This window comes from Pecten maximus, chromosome 16 (genome assembly GCF_902652985.1).
Source record: "Pecten maximus chromosome 16, xPecMax1.1, whole genome shotgun sequence".
NCBI lineage: Eukaryota > Metazoa > Mollusca > Bivalvia > Pectinida > Pectinidae > Pecten > Pecten maximus.
In genome coordinates this window covers 20680380-20696580 of record NC_047030.1, presented here as the reverse complement: position 1 = coordinate 20696580, position 16201 = coordinate 20680380, and the positions used below count along the sequence as shown (strand labels likewise).

At 36.7% G+C, this 16201-nt stretch overlaps 1 protein-coding gene and 1 long non-coding RNA gene across 6 annotated transcripts; both read left to right on the top strand.

The window, feature by feature from the left end:
* The first annotated feature begins 4584 nt into the window (after positions 1-4584).
* On the top strand, positions 4585-7410 carry LOC117345141 (sex peptide receptor-like). Its single transcript, XM_033908135.1, has one exon. The coding sequence runs from the start codon at positions 4861-4863 to the stop codon at positions 5719-5721; it is 861 nt and encodes a 286-aa protein (XP_033764026.1). The 5' UTR covers positions 4585-4860; the 3' UTR covers positions 5722-7410.
* Positions 7411-11325: 3915 nt separating this feature from the next.
* Positions 11326-14369, top strand: LOC117345142. Of its 5 annotated transcripts, XR_004536358.1 has the most exons (5): positions 11337-13006; positions 13139-13246; positions 13281-13352; positions 13387-13494; positions 13529-14369. It is a non-coding gene; the product is annotated as an uncharacterized LOC117345142 (long non-coding RNA). The 5 variants fall into 5 exon arrangements; XR_004536360.1 differs by having other exon boundaries at positions 11326-12970; positions 13281-13494; XR_004536359.1 differs by lacking the exon at positions 13281-13352 and having other exon boundaries at positions 11338-13006.
* Positions 14370-16201: the final 1832 nt, after the last annotated feature.

Below are 16201 nucleotides of genomic sequence, written 5' to 3'. Positions count from 1 at the left end.
ATTTACTGATAGTGAAACTCATATCAACTTAAATGAGAGGAGACCTCTTGTGCTGCGAAATCTTTCAAGGCTCCCTACCTTAGGAAAATCTTTATTGTAAACTTATCAGGCGACGTAAAGTAAAAATAATAGTTTTTTTTTTACTAATGATCTTGCACAGAATGCTTGTGATAAGGGGCTGTTCTGTCTTAGTTGCAAGATACAAATAATGTAAGACTGACTTGGTTAATACATTCACGTATATACAACTTATCGCCAATATATCTGAACATTTTCTAGGATACGGCGCGGTCTCATTTGTGCAGATAAGCCTTTCTCTTAGAAGAAAAAAATGTCTGGCCATTCAAAGACCTAACCGAGTCAGTGTTTATGTATTGTATAGAACGCTTCCCGTGAGACCTTGGGAAAGAACATGAACAAAAGTTATGAATTAACAGAAAATGTCTGATAAATCTTCTTTCTCTGGTCATGGATAATGTATTGTTTTCATGTTCGAGGGTAAGTGATCAATCCTGAATTTCACCCCGTATATCATGGAGTCTACGATATCCACGTAAAACATATATGTACAGTTTTAAGGGAAACGATTCTCAAGGTGAATCAATGAATTTAACATATCTTGCATTTTTTCCCACTGTGTTGATCGTAATTAATGGGAACATTGACAATAGTTTTGCGGCAACTCATTATTACCGTACCAACAATACCTACCTAGCGAGTTTAAACATATAAAAATCGCACTATCACTTAATATCAAAGGTAACAGAAAGGTTAATTAATACACTTATATTTCATTATATTTCATACTTTATAAAGTTATATATCAATTAATTAGACGATGTTTTTGTGATCGTTGATCATATACCTTTGACAACGCCATTCAAGGTTCACGCTTCACTTCCGGTGCATGCTTGATACAACACCTATCACATCCGGTTATACATTAAGACTAATATCAATATTACATATAGCATATCTGAAGGACCAAGGTGAGCTTATGGCGTCCGTCGTCAGTCCGTTCAGCCGTCCGCTTGTCCATCCAAAAATCTAGTTCCCGGCTGTAAACTTAAAAGTACCTATTGACTAATTTAAATGTCATTAGGTCAAGATGATCAGTTCACAAAAATATATACTGAGGTCAAAATTCAAGGTAAAAGATCAAGGTCCGAATTTGTATCTTTTCACTAATGAATGTTGTGTTGATTGGAATAAAACAAGGAGTCAACTGAGAAAAGATCAAGGTCACTGGGTCAAAGGACGTGGTTATTCGGGTAGTGTTTTGCCATGATCACTCAAATTTCCATGAGAGCGAAACCGACCCACAGGGCCTATCTTTTCAAATGTGATACATGCTTAGGATACCAAATGAGTGTTGTCAGAACTTATGCATTTCTAGTGTAAAGCGAGCAGGTCATATAATCGGTCATTGGTTCTATAGTCAAAACGAAAAACATAAAAACAGCAGTATAACACAGTTAAGGTGTCACATTAATGTTTGATATCAAAGAATGTCGCAATTAACCATGTCAATAGAGCTATTGAAAGGAAGCATTATGATTGTCAACTCTATTTATATTTATCAATGTGATAAAACAGTCCACTGATGGAAGAATGGTCCCATCAAATGGAGTCAATCGCCGGGTAAGGAGTGGCCTAATGGCGTCTTCTGTTATATCGTCTAAAACTCGAGACCTTTAGTGTCTCGCTGATAAAAATGACCTTTTAAGCAATATTGCATTTGCTGTTTTCTCATTTTTGCATCAAAAGTAGTTTTTAAAAACGAACAGAAATTAATCATTAAATCAAACAATTCCCCCCGAACTCATTCAATCGTTTTCACGCGAGCGGAAACACAGCGCGCATGCTTATCGTTGTGAAAGTGCCGAGTGGCATGTTGTCAACATGTTTTGATATCATGGGTCCTGACTCTAACCCCAACGTTCCACAATTAAATGTATGGCGGTTGATCAAATTGAACAAACTGCAAATCTACATATCTACATCGTGTGCTATGAACTGTAGACGCAAATTAAAATTAAGCAAATTAGTACAACGATGAATGCGCATTTTCACTCTTCTTGCCGAGGAAAACACAATCAATGGCAATAATCATTATTCAGCTGAAGGGTTTCAGCACTTAAAATTGGGCATTTACACCATTGATAACGACCATTTGTTTTTTTAGCAATCACCGACAAAAAAAGTTCTGTGTCATCACAGGCAGCAATGGGAGTGCAGACAAATCCATCTACCTCATTTGCATTGTTTTACATCTTACAAACAACTGCACAGTGGGTCTTCATACTTTAATCATTAAGCGTAAATCGTTATCTATATATGTAAATTATCAACGATTGCTTAAATGATCGATAACTATTCTTATTGTATACTGTAAATCATTGAGAGTTTGGCAGATATTTCACATGAGTGAACTAACAAATATATCCGTGGTCAAAGTTTGTAAAATACTTACACACTGTATTTAAATAGAAACCAATAATGATACTACAATATCAACTCCCAATATCAAACGTATGCTGAAATATAATTCATCTCATTAAGTTATTTTGACGATAATGAACAAAATATTGATTTTTTTTAAAGTTAAAAACATTTTACGATACTCGAAATCATTAACAAAAAAGCAGTATTCTGTTCACGACTATTCCGTCCCTGAAGAGTACGTAAATTAGTTCCTTGTTCGCTGGGTATTGTTGGGTATAATGGACAGAATTCAGGATTTTCAAAAGTAATATTATTTGCCGCTCATCGAAAAACTGCATTCAAATATAATCAGTATTTTGTAAAAAAAAAAAAAAAAAAGTATCTTTGCTGAAAATATGGGTCGTTTTTTGTAAAGTTAGAACGATTGCGACTTCTAAAGGTGTGATTGCCATAGAGAAATCGTAACAGAATTAGAGTGCCCGTTTCTGTCGCTATCAATTAGAGCCCGATTCAAAGAACAGATAGTGTGAATCCTGCCGATTCCATGGGAACTCCGATTTCATTTCCGTCTCCAATAATGTCTTCATATGACTACATTAGAAAAATGGATCGTTACTAATGCATCAAGAAGTATGTTAAACGTGTTTCGACTACACTGGTGTTCCCATTACCATGCCATACGACATTGTATTTATTTTATGAAATCTTCCTTGCGTAATTGATATATAAATGTGGAAGTTGATCAAAATTTATGATCGTATATAATAGTATTGTTTAACATTTCAAACACATCGATTGTCGACACACACGCAACCTAATGCAATATGAGTTTTACTGTGTTGTAATCGAGAACAGTAAAGTCAATAATATCCACCAACAATCGTCAAGTAACCACTAAACAAACATCAAATAACAACTAAACAAACAGTCCCGCATGATTTGATTTCACCACTCTGGTTCTGCTTGTCCCGACTTGGTATCCCATGGGATTCAATCAGATACCACAAATCATCAGTCTGTGAGTTCTCTTATCAGCCCGGAAGTGACGTCATATAACTTAATCAATTAACATTGGAATGGTTTGGCATCAACTCAGCTAGATCAACTATTTCAAACATGCTAGCAGAGACATTGACTGTGATATAGTTACTGTATAGCTTTCTGTACAATAGACCTTCACGCCCCATTGTTTGTAAGCAGAATGCGGCCTTCTGATTGGTTGGGATTTGTTTTCATACCACTATAATTAATTTTTCTTTGTTTTCATGGTAAATACTCAAATGTGATTGGCCGAAAAAATTCTTTTCATTCTTCTATGAAAGAAATTCCGAGAATGGCGCGAAAAATGTGACGTCACAATACGACAATTGACGTTGCGTATTGATTTGAGAAAAAGAATCCCATTAAAACCTAGTAAAATTGTACATAAAACATGTTTTAAATTGGAAAAACATTTTCAAAAATTGATTATAAGCGTTGATGTAAATTTTGTTTTTAGTTTCATCGGGGTATGAAACAAATTTGGTTTGCAAACTTCTGTAAGAATCCACTACGCGTATTCATAGTTTGCAAACAAAATTTGTTTCATACCCCTATGAAACTAAAAAAAAATGACATCAATGCTTAAATGAAAAAAAAATCCGAGAATGGCGCGAAAAATGTGACGTCACAATACGACAATTGACATTGCGTATTGATTTGAGAAAAAGAATCCCATATAAATCCAGTAAAATTGTACATAAAACAAGTTGCAAACACAATTTGTTTTCATACCCCGAAGAAGCTAAAAAAAAATTGACATCAATGATTAAATAAAAAGAAAAGAAAAAAAGAGCAACATGCCACAGTTTACATCTTTATGAGACAACAAACTTGTTAATGTGTATATACTACTATAACAGTATGGGATTAGGAGACTAGCAGGATGTGAACTAGGAAAGGATATGTGTTAATGTATATTAACTTTAACTTGTACATGGACAATGAATCCAGTAATTTTGGAATATTTATCACGGGTCAAGAAGTATAGACTTGTTTTCTGCTTTCATTCTTAATTATAGCTACTTATGCGTTAAGAATTAAGAACTGAGTGAATATAAAAAACACCAAATACCATATTTTTTCTGATTTCAGATAGGACCATACCATTCCATCTCGACTGACCTTTCGTCCCAAACATGAATTCGAGCAACGATACCAACGTGACCGGTCACCATGACCAGTGTGGCCCACACGTGGAGGGATTATTAGCTTACGCCTGTTTTATCTTCTCAATCCACGGATACGCCAGCCTCATCATCTGTTGTTTCGGAGTACCTACAAATGTCGTCAACATTTTGATTTTAACCAAGAAAAATCTTCGCTCACCCTATCAACTGTATACTAGCTGGGATAGCTATAGCCGATGTTCTGACAATGCTTTGCTACATGCCCTACTGTATTCATTTCTACATCATTCACGGTCTTGAGAGGACAAAAGACAAGTATACCTACGGGTGGGTATGGTATATGGCCATCCACTCAGGCCTCAGTATCACAACCCACACCATCTCCATCTGGCTCGGCGTCTGTATGGCCATTGTCAGATATATCTACATCAAGTCTATGGGCAACAATAAGTCCATCATGAAGGTACAGAACTCTGTGATTCTTGTCATAGTCGTATATGTATGTACAGTTCTCTGTTACCTTCCAGTTTATATCATATACAAGGTGGAAAACAACAACGGCACGATTAAGTTAACTGGCCTCACTAATCTCGGTGCTAGCGACATGACCTGGCTACAAAAGACAGCATCTGGAGTGTTTATTTTAATAGGAAAGGTGTTTCCTTGTGTTTTGATATGTATATTCGGAGGTCTTCTGTTACGAAGTTTACACGAGAGTAAAAAAAGGACGCTGACGCTGAAAGGCGCACAATGTGCGAACCGTCTTAAACAACACAAGCGTACGACAATCATGTTATTGGCGATCATCGTTATGTACATCGTCACACAAATGCCGTCCTCCATCTTGGTTGTGTTGTGTCTCTGTGTGGAGAATTTTATGGAGAACACGTATATGCTATTTGCAGAAACGTTGGATCTGATGTCGTTGATCAACAGTTCCGCTAACTTCTGTATGTACTGTGCCATGAGCCGACAATTCCGTGACTGTCTGTTTGAGATGGCGTGCGATAACATCCAGAGTAAATCATCGAAGATGTACCACGCGGTCCGTTCCCAGTCTCAGACCACCGCCATGACTCCACACATGAACCATAATGTTAAACTTTGACCGAAGTGTCCCTGTTTCCACCATCGTACTGCAACGTAACGTCAAACATTGACCCGAGGCATCATCTTGGTTGAAGGACCATCAAAATGCGGTAACGCAACGTCAAACTTTCAACGAGGTGTTCCTGTGTTCAACATCATACTGCCATAAAATGTCAACCGTTGACTGTGATGTTTTTCTTGGTGCGAGTTTCAACATAAGTCCTGAAGGTAAAAACGACATTCAAAGCCAATCACAACACTCCATGCTATTCCGTCAACACCGCGATAGAACGTCAAGGTTTGGCCTTGGTTTTCAAGTGCCATTTACAATCCTGTGGCGTAACGTCAATCTTCGACGGAGGTGTCCCTCTTGGTGGGAGTTTCAACATAATACCACGATAGAACGTCACAGTTTGGCCTTTGTGTTTAAGTGCCATTTAGAATCCTATGGTACAACGTCGACTTTGACTGGGTTGCTGTCCCTTTGGTGGGAGTGTCTACCATGTTACCGCGAGGAAACTTTTGCCCACTTTGTAGTGCATTTATTGTGATGCCTCGTTCTTCTGTAAATACATGTATTTTGTTAAATATTTTACATTTCACTTGAATGAAATTATCAGAAAGTCTCATTCCCAACATACAACATACATTGATTGTCATTAAATTCATTGTTGATATAAACAAAAACAGTAACAAAACAAAACACAAATAGATTCAACATTTAACTCGGAATTCGACATAAGGCTTAGAGTTGAGGAGGAAACCAAGAAACAGCCTAAACTTGGGACGACAAGGCGACAGAATATCTGGATAGGAGATATAACATAGACCATGTTCCGATCAGTACTAAATTTTCAAGTTGACATGTTTTCTCTCTCTCTCTCAATCAGCTGTAGACGCTCGTTAAAATGATATAAATCTTGTCTGAACCTAACATTCAAGGTCATTGTACTAGGTACATATGATATATTTAAGATTTCTAATATTGAAAAGAGGAGTGTGGGTATATGTTGCTTAATAACGTAAACACTGTGTATTGAGGTGTATTCAATCAAGCGGGCGGGTATTTAATGTGAATTGAGGACAGCTGAATGTGGTAAGTTGTTACATAAGACGAAGCAATCACGAAAAATATAATTTATCATTGTATCTGTGAGACATTGGGGCAGCTATGGAGGGAATGAAGAATGCTTCATTGAAACCAAATGTTGTGCAATTGTAATAAATGAGCTGGAATGGGCTGAAATTGGAATCGGAAACCATGTTGAGTGAGGCGACTATCGAGATCTGGATGTGTTACGTGATATATGACACGTTGGCTTATCCATGTTAGTCCTGGAGGCAGGACAAAAACACATTTCTCCGGGATACAGACGAATGTTTACTTCTAAACAGCAGGTGGACGGAAGTGGTATTTTCAACTGTCGAATATCATTCATTAAAACGCTTTACTCTATATGGATATTTTATGTATATATAATGACTTTAATACAGATAGGTCCAGTCTGATGTATCATATACATCCGACCTCGTCCGGCAGGTTAACGCGAAGTATTAAATTCGATCGGTTTATGGTCTACACGTCGGCTTTTATTCTCACCAGAGTGACGAAAATTGTAAGATATTGAAACATGTATTATCTTTCCTCATTTTGGTTGTGATTCAGCCGTTTGTTGTCGTAAATTATGAATGAAGTGTGAAAATTCGATTGGATTTGTATTATTCTTCAATAGTTTTAAAACTAACAACATGATTTTGTCTATCCTCATCCAAGATGGGACATCTAATATAATTGTTTTAAGAATGTTAAACATCATCGATGTACTTACTTTGTCAATAAAACCCTTTAACTTGTCCACTATCGTCTATAAGATATACAAACTGTTACAGATACAGCCAAATATTTATAAACCATGGCCTGTCTTAATAAAAACTGATACCAGTAACTCTAGTAATTATACATTTATATAGCGCCAGGAGAATTAGAAAACGAACTTTTTGCTGAATTCGTCTCTTTGATAGAAAATGTACGAGATCACCTGGTCAATTAAATGTTTTATTTGTATCTTCTCCGACTGGCATGTCTCTGTCCATAGATCAGTTTTTTCTACTCTGACTAGCATTTCTCTGTCTATGGATCAAGTTTGTCTTCTTCGACTAGCAGTTCTCTGTCCATGGATAAAGTTTTTCTTCTCTCACTAGCAGTTTTCTGTCCCTGGATAAAGTTTGTCTTCTCTGACTAGCAGGTCTCTGCCCGCGATAAAGTGTGTCTTCTCTGACTAGCAGTTCTCTGTCCATGGATAAAGTTTGTCTTCTCTGACTAGCATTTCTCTGTCTATGGATAAAGTTTGTCTTCTTCGACTAGCAGTTCTCTGTCCATGGATAAAGTTTTTCTTCTCTGACTAGCAGTTCTCTGTCCCTGGATAAAGCTTGTCTTCTCTGACTAGCAGTTCTCTGTCCCTGGATGAAGTTTGTCTTCTCTGACTAGCAGTTCTCTGCCTGCGATAAAGTGTGTCTTCTCTGACTAGCATATCTCTGTCCCTAGATAAAGTTTTTCTCCTCTGACTAGCAGTTCTCTGCCCAGGATAAAGTGTGTCTTCTCTGACTAGCAGTTCTCTGTCCATGGATAAAGTGTGTCTTCTCTGACTAGCAGTTGTCTGTCTCTGGATAAAGTTTGTCTTCTCTGACTAGCATTTCTCTGTCCATGGATAAAGTTTGTCTTCCCTGACTAGCACTTTTCTGTCCCTGGATAAAGTTTGTCTTCTCCGACTAGCAGTTCTCTGTCCCTGGATAAAGTGTGTCTTCTCTGACTAGCAGTTGTCTGTCCCTGGATAAAGTTTTTCTTCTCTGACTAGAATTTTTCTGTCCATGGATAAGGTTTGTCTTCTCCGACTAGCACTTCTCTGTTTCTGGATAAAGTAATACTAGCATGTATCTGTCCCTGGATAAAGTTTGTCTTCTCTGACTAGCAATTCTCTGCCCGCGATAAAGTGTGTCTTCTCTGACTAGCAGTTCTCTGTCCCTGGATGAAGTTTTTCCTCTCTGGCTAGAACTTCTCTCTTCCTAAACAGAGATTTTGCTTTCTGGCTATATCATTTCACTTTTCCTGGGTAGTGTTTTTGTTTTCAGACTAGCATTTCTTTCGTCCCGATGAGACATTATCTTTGTTTTCTTTATAAATGTCACCTGTCTATGATTTGGTCGGATACAGACACACAATGTACGTAAGGATGTACTGTTGTCTTGGTTTTATGACATTAAATGAGAGCAGTACACGTGGATGGGTCATTCAGACGTCTGAGCTGTAATCCACACATTTAAACATATTTTACTGAACCATTGAAGTTGTATATATGACCATTTATTTCCTCATCCTCTGTACATCGTCCGTGATTTACTATATATACCAAAAACTTAATTAAAGAAGCTTTAAATAAAACGTTAGAAACAACATATATTTTGAGATCTCGCACTATAAACCCATTTATTGATTCCAATAAGTCACGTGGTAACGTGGATTCAGTTTGACAGTTAATCTATTTTGTACATGTAGTTACTAAAAGTCTACAGGGATAATTAGTATAACTAAGAAACATGGAGGGTCGCTAAGCTATGAGGGATTTGTGAGGGCCATTGGGTTTCAGCGAGGACATATAGAGGTCAGTTTTATTCACTGTATGAGAGTGTAAACTTGATTTAATTTGAGAAACAAGTTATACTATCTGATATTAATCACGCTTGTTGGCCCGGATGGAAGAGTGTGAGGCGTCTTACTTTGGATAGCGAACCGGAATACTGGGATCGAGAAATCCCACGGGCAGGTGACTCCATACCTTCTTACGTCCGATCTGGGAATCAACCCCGGCCGCCTAGGTGAAAGGCAAGTGTTTTACCATAGTAGGACCATGACATGCTACTCTATAAGTGGAAACATGTATGTACATGTATCGGTGATATCTACTATGCCTTTTCTAACCATGCTATCAATTAGGTCATCGATTCTGTTGAAATGAAGCAGAAACATCTAAGTAAATTACACAACGTAACTATGACAACTCTCTGTACTCGTAGACTGACAGTAACTACAGTTAACAGGCATTTAAAACAAATAATATTAACAGAAAACAACTCGTCAATTGTGACTTATACATGTAACTGTATATTACATTACATTATCAATATGACAAGTCTTTCTATAACAATTCGTTACCATGTATACAATGTACGGGAACTGTCTAAATAAAAAGGACTTTGCCTGAGAGTTGGCAGTACAGACCTCAGATAGTAGTATACATTGTACAATACATAATTTTAGCAGGGAATGTTCTTACTTTTAAGGCGACGCGCGGAAGGCTGATATACACAATATCTACACATTTAAGAGTTATACTGATCGACCAAAGACCTTTGTATGTTTTCTTAAATTTTGTAACAAGGGAAATCATTTTTGAATTGAATTATGTATCGTTGGTTATAATGGACAGGACTCAATCTAATTAAAATATATTTCTGCATGTTCATATAACGTAGTGGAATGAACAATATATATTTTAATTAGATTGTAATGGACTACATTAGCTTGTATGTGTTTTTATGTTAATTGTTACGTCATCTGTCAAACATCGTGCCTTTAAAGTAAAATCATGTCGACATTCGTACCATTGTGAGATGACGCTAACACCACACAAACAGATTTTAGTGAAGCCATTTTAAAGTGATCAAAAATTTATGAGCGGCTGTGGAACAAGATCTGCCATATAAATATGATTTTCTGTTGGGATTTGTAATTTGTTTAATATGTAATATCTGTACAATTAGTTACACTACACTATACATTAGGGTCAAGGTGTCCATTCACGACTTGTCACTCAGATCATATTAGGTTATCTAGCTGTTCACCATCACGACATCGAAAGATGTCTACAAGGTCAGTTTGTCGACTCGGCGAGGTGGTTTTCTGGCGAGGCGATTTGGTACACGTGTCGTGTGTTAGTGGCTGTTTCAGGGCACGTGCCATATTGTCTTCCTTCATCATTGTAACATATAATTCATTTTTTGTTAACAAGTCATACTAACTCCTGTTATAAAAAAGAAGGTTACTAGATTTCGCCATTTGACATATATACATTAATTAAATCATGGATAATTAAATATAATATTTTGAAAATTTATAGTAATATATGTATGTAGTATGGAGTTTACTAGGCGTACATTGTTTGGCATAGAAAACATTAATTTGTGTGCGACACGTAGGGACTGTATCCGTTGATTTTGTTTGTTTTTTTTTTTTTACATTTTCTGTGTTTTTTTTTTTTAGATGTTTTGTAAGAGACGGTATATACTACCACTCTCCGTTGAAAAAGACTTAAACTAGTCAGGTGTTCTGTGTGAGACGGTATAAACTAACATTTGACAGATAATGTATATTAGGTATTTTTGAGTGTGTCTATTTTTTATGAATTAAGCGACTGTATGATAATCACAAAAAAATCAAATTAATGAATAAATAAGATTGTTAAAAAAAAAATCCCTGTGTCGGTTACTTAGCTGTACGTGGAAACTAATGGTCATAAGCATTTCAATCTCAAATAAAAAAAATAAACTAGCTAGAAATGGTCAGATGTATGTCTGTAGTTGAACTACAGGTACAAAATTTAATCATCGATTCTAAAGTATCCTAAATCCACGTGATCTTTACCACAAACAGCTGTTTGATCAATGGAAGTATGCTTCGGAACACTGGAATTCTGGCGTAGTGAAACAGTTTTATTAAATGTAATTAATTATGGTGTATTTTTTAACATTATCTGAAACACTCATCATCGGTATTCACTTTCTCCTCGGTCTATTATACAAGCAGTGTATTAATGTAAAATTAATATCCTAATAAGGATTTGGATAAAGGATGCGATTAACGTTAGTGGAAAATAAATGACAGAGTCGAGTAAAGATAAAAATCCGGAAAGGTGACTCTAAAATTAATTATCTCTAATAAGGATTTGGATAAAGAGTGCGATTGACGTTAGTGGACAATAATCGATGGGGTCAAGCGAAGGTAAAAATCCGGAAAGATGATTAATCGGTTATATATTAGGGTACCGAGGAAGATTAGTGGTAAACTTTCGTTCGCTCGCCTATTCAAACAGGCGCGAGAAGTAGGAAACTCGAGAACCAGGTATATATTAAAAATTGATACAGAGTTCATTCATTTATCCCAGAAGGAAATTACCTTATCATTAAATATTTTTTAAATACGTCATTCAAACAGATGTTGTATATCTATGATGAAAAAAGCGAACGGTTAATATTTCAGTAAATTATCACAGAGGAACAGACCAAAACATTCCGTGAAACAAATTACTCAGTATTTGTAACTTTTATGACATCATCTTATAACATGCTTGAAATTTTACGTTTCTTATTTTTGCTTTCAGAGTATTTAAATACTTACAGTATTATTTTCCCGTGTACAGCCTTTCTGCACCCCAAACAGTTTTACCGATATGATGCGTTGTTCAATTGTTTGTTGTAATTGTATACAAACATTACATTGTTATAAATATATGAATGAGCTATAAATATATGAATGAGCAAACGACCAATCAAGAATTCCTGTCTCTTACGTTTCCGATGAACATACTTTATATTGATTATCGAGGCACTTTCTATCATTTTACATTTTAACATGTTTGACATAATTTTGTTGTGTCTAACATGGAAGTCGCAATTTGATTCAAATCATCACACATTTTTACATTGTATCAGAAGGGTTATAAAGGGGGATAACTCTAAAATCAATTGTCTGGCCGTTTGCTCAACCGGAAATTGCGTTAATTGTTTAATTGATGAAGGAACAGTTGTATACTGATGGTGTGGTTGTTAGTGTATTATAGCTGTATACTGATGGTGAGGTTGTGAGTGTACTACAGTTGTATACTGATGGTGAGGTTGTGAGTGTACTACAGCTGTATACTGATGGTGTGGTTGTGAGTGTACTACAGCTGTATACTGATGGTGTGGTTGTTAGTGTACTACAGCTGTATACTGATGGTGTTATTAGTGTACTACAGTTGTATACTGATGGTGAGGTTGTGAGTGTACTATAGCTGTATACTGATGGTGAGGTTGTTAGTGTACTACAGCTGTATACTGATGGTGAGGTTGTGAGTGTACTACAGCTGTATACTGATGGTGAGGTTGTGAGTGTACTACAGCTGTATACTGATGGTGTGGTTGTGAGTGTACTACAGCTGTATACTGATGGTGAGGTTGTGAGTGTACTATAGCTGTATACTGATGGTGAGGTTGTAGACTACAGCTGTATACTGATGTGAGTGGAGTGTACTATAGCTGTATACTGATGGTGAGGTTGTGAGTACTACAGCTGTATACTGATGGTGAGGTTGTGAGTACTACAGCTGTATACTGATGGTGAGGTTGTGAGTGTACTACAGCTGTATACTGATGGTGAGGTTGTGAGTGTACTACAGCTGTATACTGATGGCGAGGTTGTGAGTGTACTACAGCTGTATACTGATGGTGTGGTTGTGAGTACTACAGTTGTATACTGATGGTGAGGTTGTGAGTGTACTACAGCTGTATACTGATGGTGTGGTTGTGAGTGTACTACAGCTGTATACTGATGGTGAGGTTGTGAGTACTACAGCTGTATACTGATGGTGAGGTTGTGAGTGTACTACAGCTGTATACTGATGGTGAGGTTGTGAGTGTACTACAGCTGTATACTGATGGCGAGGTTGTGAGTGTACTACAGCTGTATACTGATGGTGTGGTTGTGAGTACTACAGTTGTATACTGATGGTGAGGTTGTGAGTGTACTACAGCTGTATACTGATGGTGTGGTTGTGAGTGTACTACAGCTGTATACTGATGGTGTGGTTGTGAGTGTACTACAGCTGTATACTGATGGTGAGGTTGTGAGTGTACTACAGCTGTATACTGATGGTGAGGTTGGGAGTGTACTACAGCTGTATACTGATGGTGTGGTTGTGAGAGTACTACAGCTGTATACTGATGGTGTGGTTGTGAGTGTACTACAGCTGTATACTGATGGTGTGGTTGTGAGTGTACTACAGCCGTATACTGATGGTGTGGTTGTGAGTGTACTACAGCTGTATACTGATGGTGTGGTTGTGTGAGTACTACAGCTGTATACTGATGGTGTGGTTGTGAGTGTACTACAGCTGTATACTGATGGTGAGGTTGTGAGTGCACTACAGCTGTATACTGATGGTGTGGTTGTGTGAGTACTACAGCTGTATACTGATGGTGTGGTTGTGAGTGTACTACAGCTGTATACTGATGGTGAGGTTGTGAGTGCACTACAGCTGTATACTGATGGTGAGGTTGTGAGTGTACTACAGCTGTATACTGATGGTGTGGTTGTTAGTGTACTACAGCTGTATACTGATGGTGTGGTTGTGAGAGTACTACAGCTGTATACTGATGGTGAGGTTGTGAGTGTACTACAGCTGTATACTGATGGTGTGGTTGTGAGTGTACTACAGCTGTATACTGATGGTGTGGTTGGGAGGAAGAGATTTTTATTTCTTTTTTTTTTTCTTCTAACGATGTTGTAACCAACCTGTCATCCATTGCTTATGAACGTTTCGGCTCTTACAATAAAGATTCCCTGTGAACGTACTATATTTGCTTTTGTCTACTATTTTCCAGGGCAATATATACTTGTTGTGTCGATGATGAAATCCTCAATAACGACATTAGAAGATAATTAATTCATAGTACATTGACAGTACTTCGGTTAATATTAGAATAACTCAACATTATGTGGTTAAGCAAATATTTTCAATGTTGAAATTCAATACCATTACAGAAATCTGCCCAGATTTGGTTTGGTGCTCCTTTACTTTTCGAAGTCTGTTTGAAGACTTTTTTCCTCATAGTATCATGACATAAGAAGAATCTTTTTCGTGATGACTGCAATCTTTGTTTTTATTTACATATAGACCATTATATCTCCTCCTTCCAAAACCGATTTATCTGATGATAAAAGAAACCCTACCTAGTCATAATCAATTAACCAGTTGAATGATATTCTCCCATTCCTCCGGCCAGTTAAATGATCAATAATTACACTCTGTTCTCCTATTCTCGTGGTCAGTTAAATCATCAATAATTAAACCCTGTTCTCCTATTCTCGTGGTCAGTTAAATGATCAATAATTAAACCCTGTTCTTCTATTCTCGTGGTCAGTTAAATGATCAATGATTACAATCTGTTCTCCTATTCTCGTGGTCAGTTAAATGAGCAATAATTACACTGTGTTCTCCTATTCTCGCGACATTTAAATCATCAATAATTTTACTCTGTTCTCCTATTCTCGCGACAGTTAAATGATCAATAATTACACTTTGTTCTCCTATTCTCGCGACAGTTAAATGATCAATAAGTATACTCTGTTCTCCTATTTTCTTGACATTTAAATAATCAATAATTTTACTCTTTTCTCCTATTCTCGTGGTCAGTTAAATGAGCAATATTTACACTCTGTTCTCCTATTCTCGGGACAGTTAAATGATCAATAATTATACCCTGTTCTCCTGTTCTCGTGGTCAGTTAAATATGAATAATTACACTCTGTTCTCCTATTCTCGTGGTCAGTTGATTATGAATAATTATAATCTGTTCTCCTATTTTCGTGGTCAGTTAAATGAGCAATAATTATACTCTGCTCTCCTATTCTCGTGGTCAGTTAAATGATCAATAATCATATCCTGTTATTTTCTCGCACAACTAAAAAACTGACTGTAAAATGCACGAGCGGTTTTTAATAACGTCATTCGTAGACAAGTGGTTCAGCTGCGTTCCTCAATTATTGATATCATTAGTAATCACCTTGTCTGGCAGCTAAATAATATGCTTACGGCGACTATTACGACACAAGTCGCTTCAATTAAGTACCGCGAGAGTATGGTACTAAAGTATCGACAACTTATATATTAATTAGTTTGTATAGAAGCGCCTTACTCGTATTCTAAACCTCTCGAATATAAATACAATTAACATCTTAACGTTTCCTTCATAACAAAATGTCAATTTGGAATTCCGTTCAATGACAGTTTGTAAACTGCAGTAGGAATTGTCAGAGGATGAATAGGACCGAGTGTACGCATTCCAAAAATACTGCTTTAAAGTTCGCGGATTGTCGTTGTGTAGTGTCAGATATAGTTAGAATGTCTCATGGTTTGTGGTCATCATATCGCTTCTTATTTTGAGGACGTGACATTATCTACATTCGATCTAAATACATGACCACTGCGTGTGTCGTGAAAGAAACAGACCTACACTAGTCTTAGAAGTAGTATTTTGTAAGGATATGATGACTAAAATCACATAGGAATGATGAATCACTTGCTATCTTTAAAACCTACATTCAAATTAAAAATGAGAAAAATGAAAGAAAAAAAGGGTTAGCAATAATTTAAAAGTAATTTTTCCAAATGCGTTGTTGTTTTTGT

Coding starts and splice junctions, on each gene's coding strand:
- LOC117345141 (XM_033908135.1), top strand. CDS start 4,861: ATGCTTTGCTACATGCCCTACTGTATTCATTTCTACATCATTCACGGT.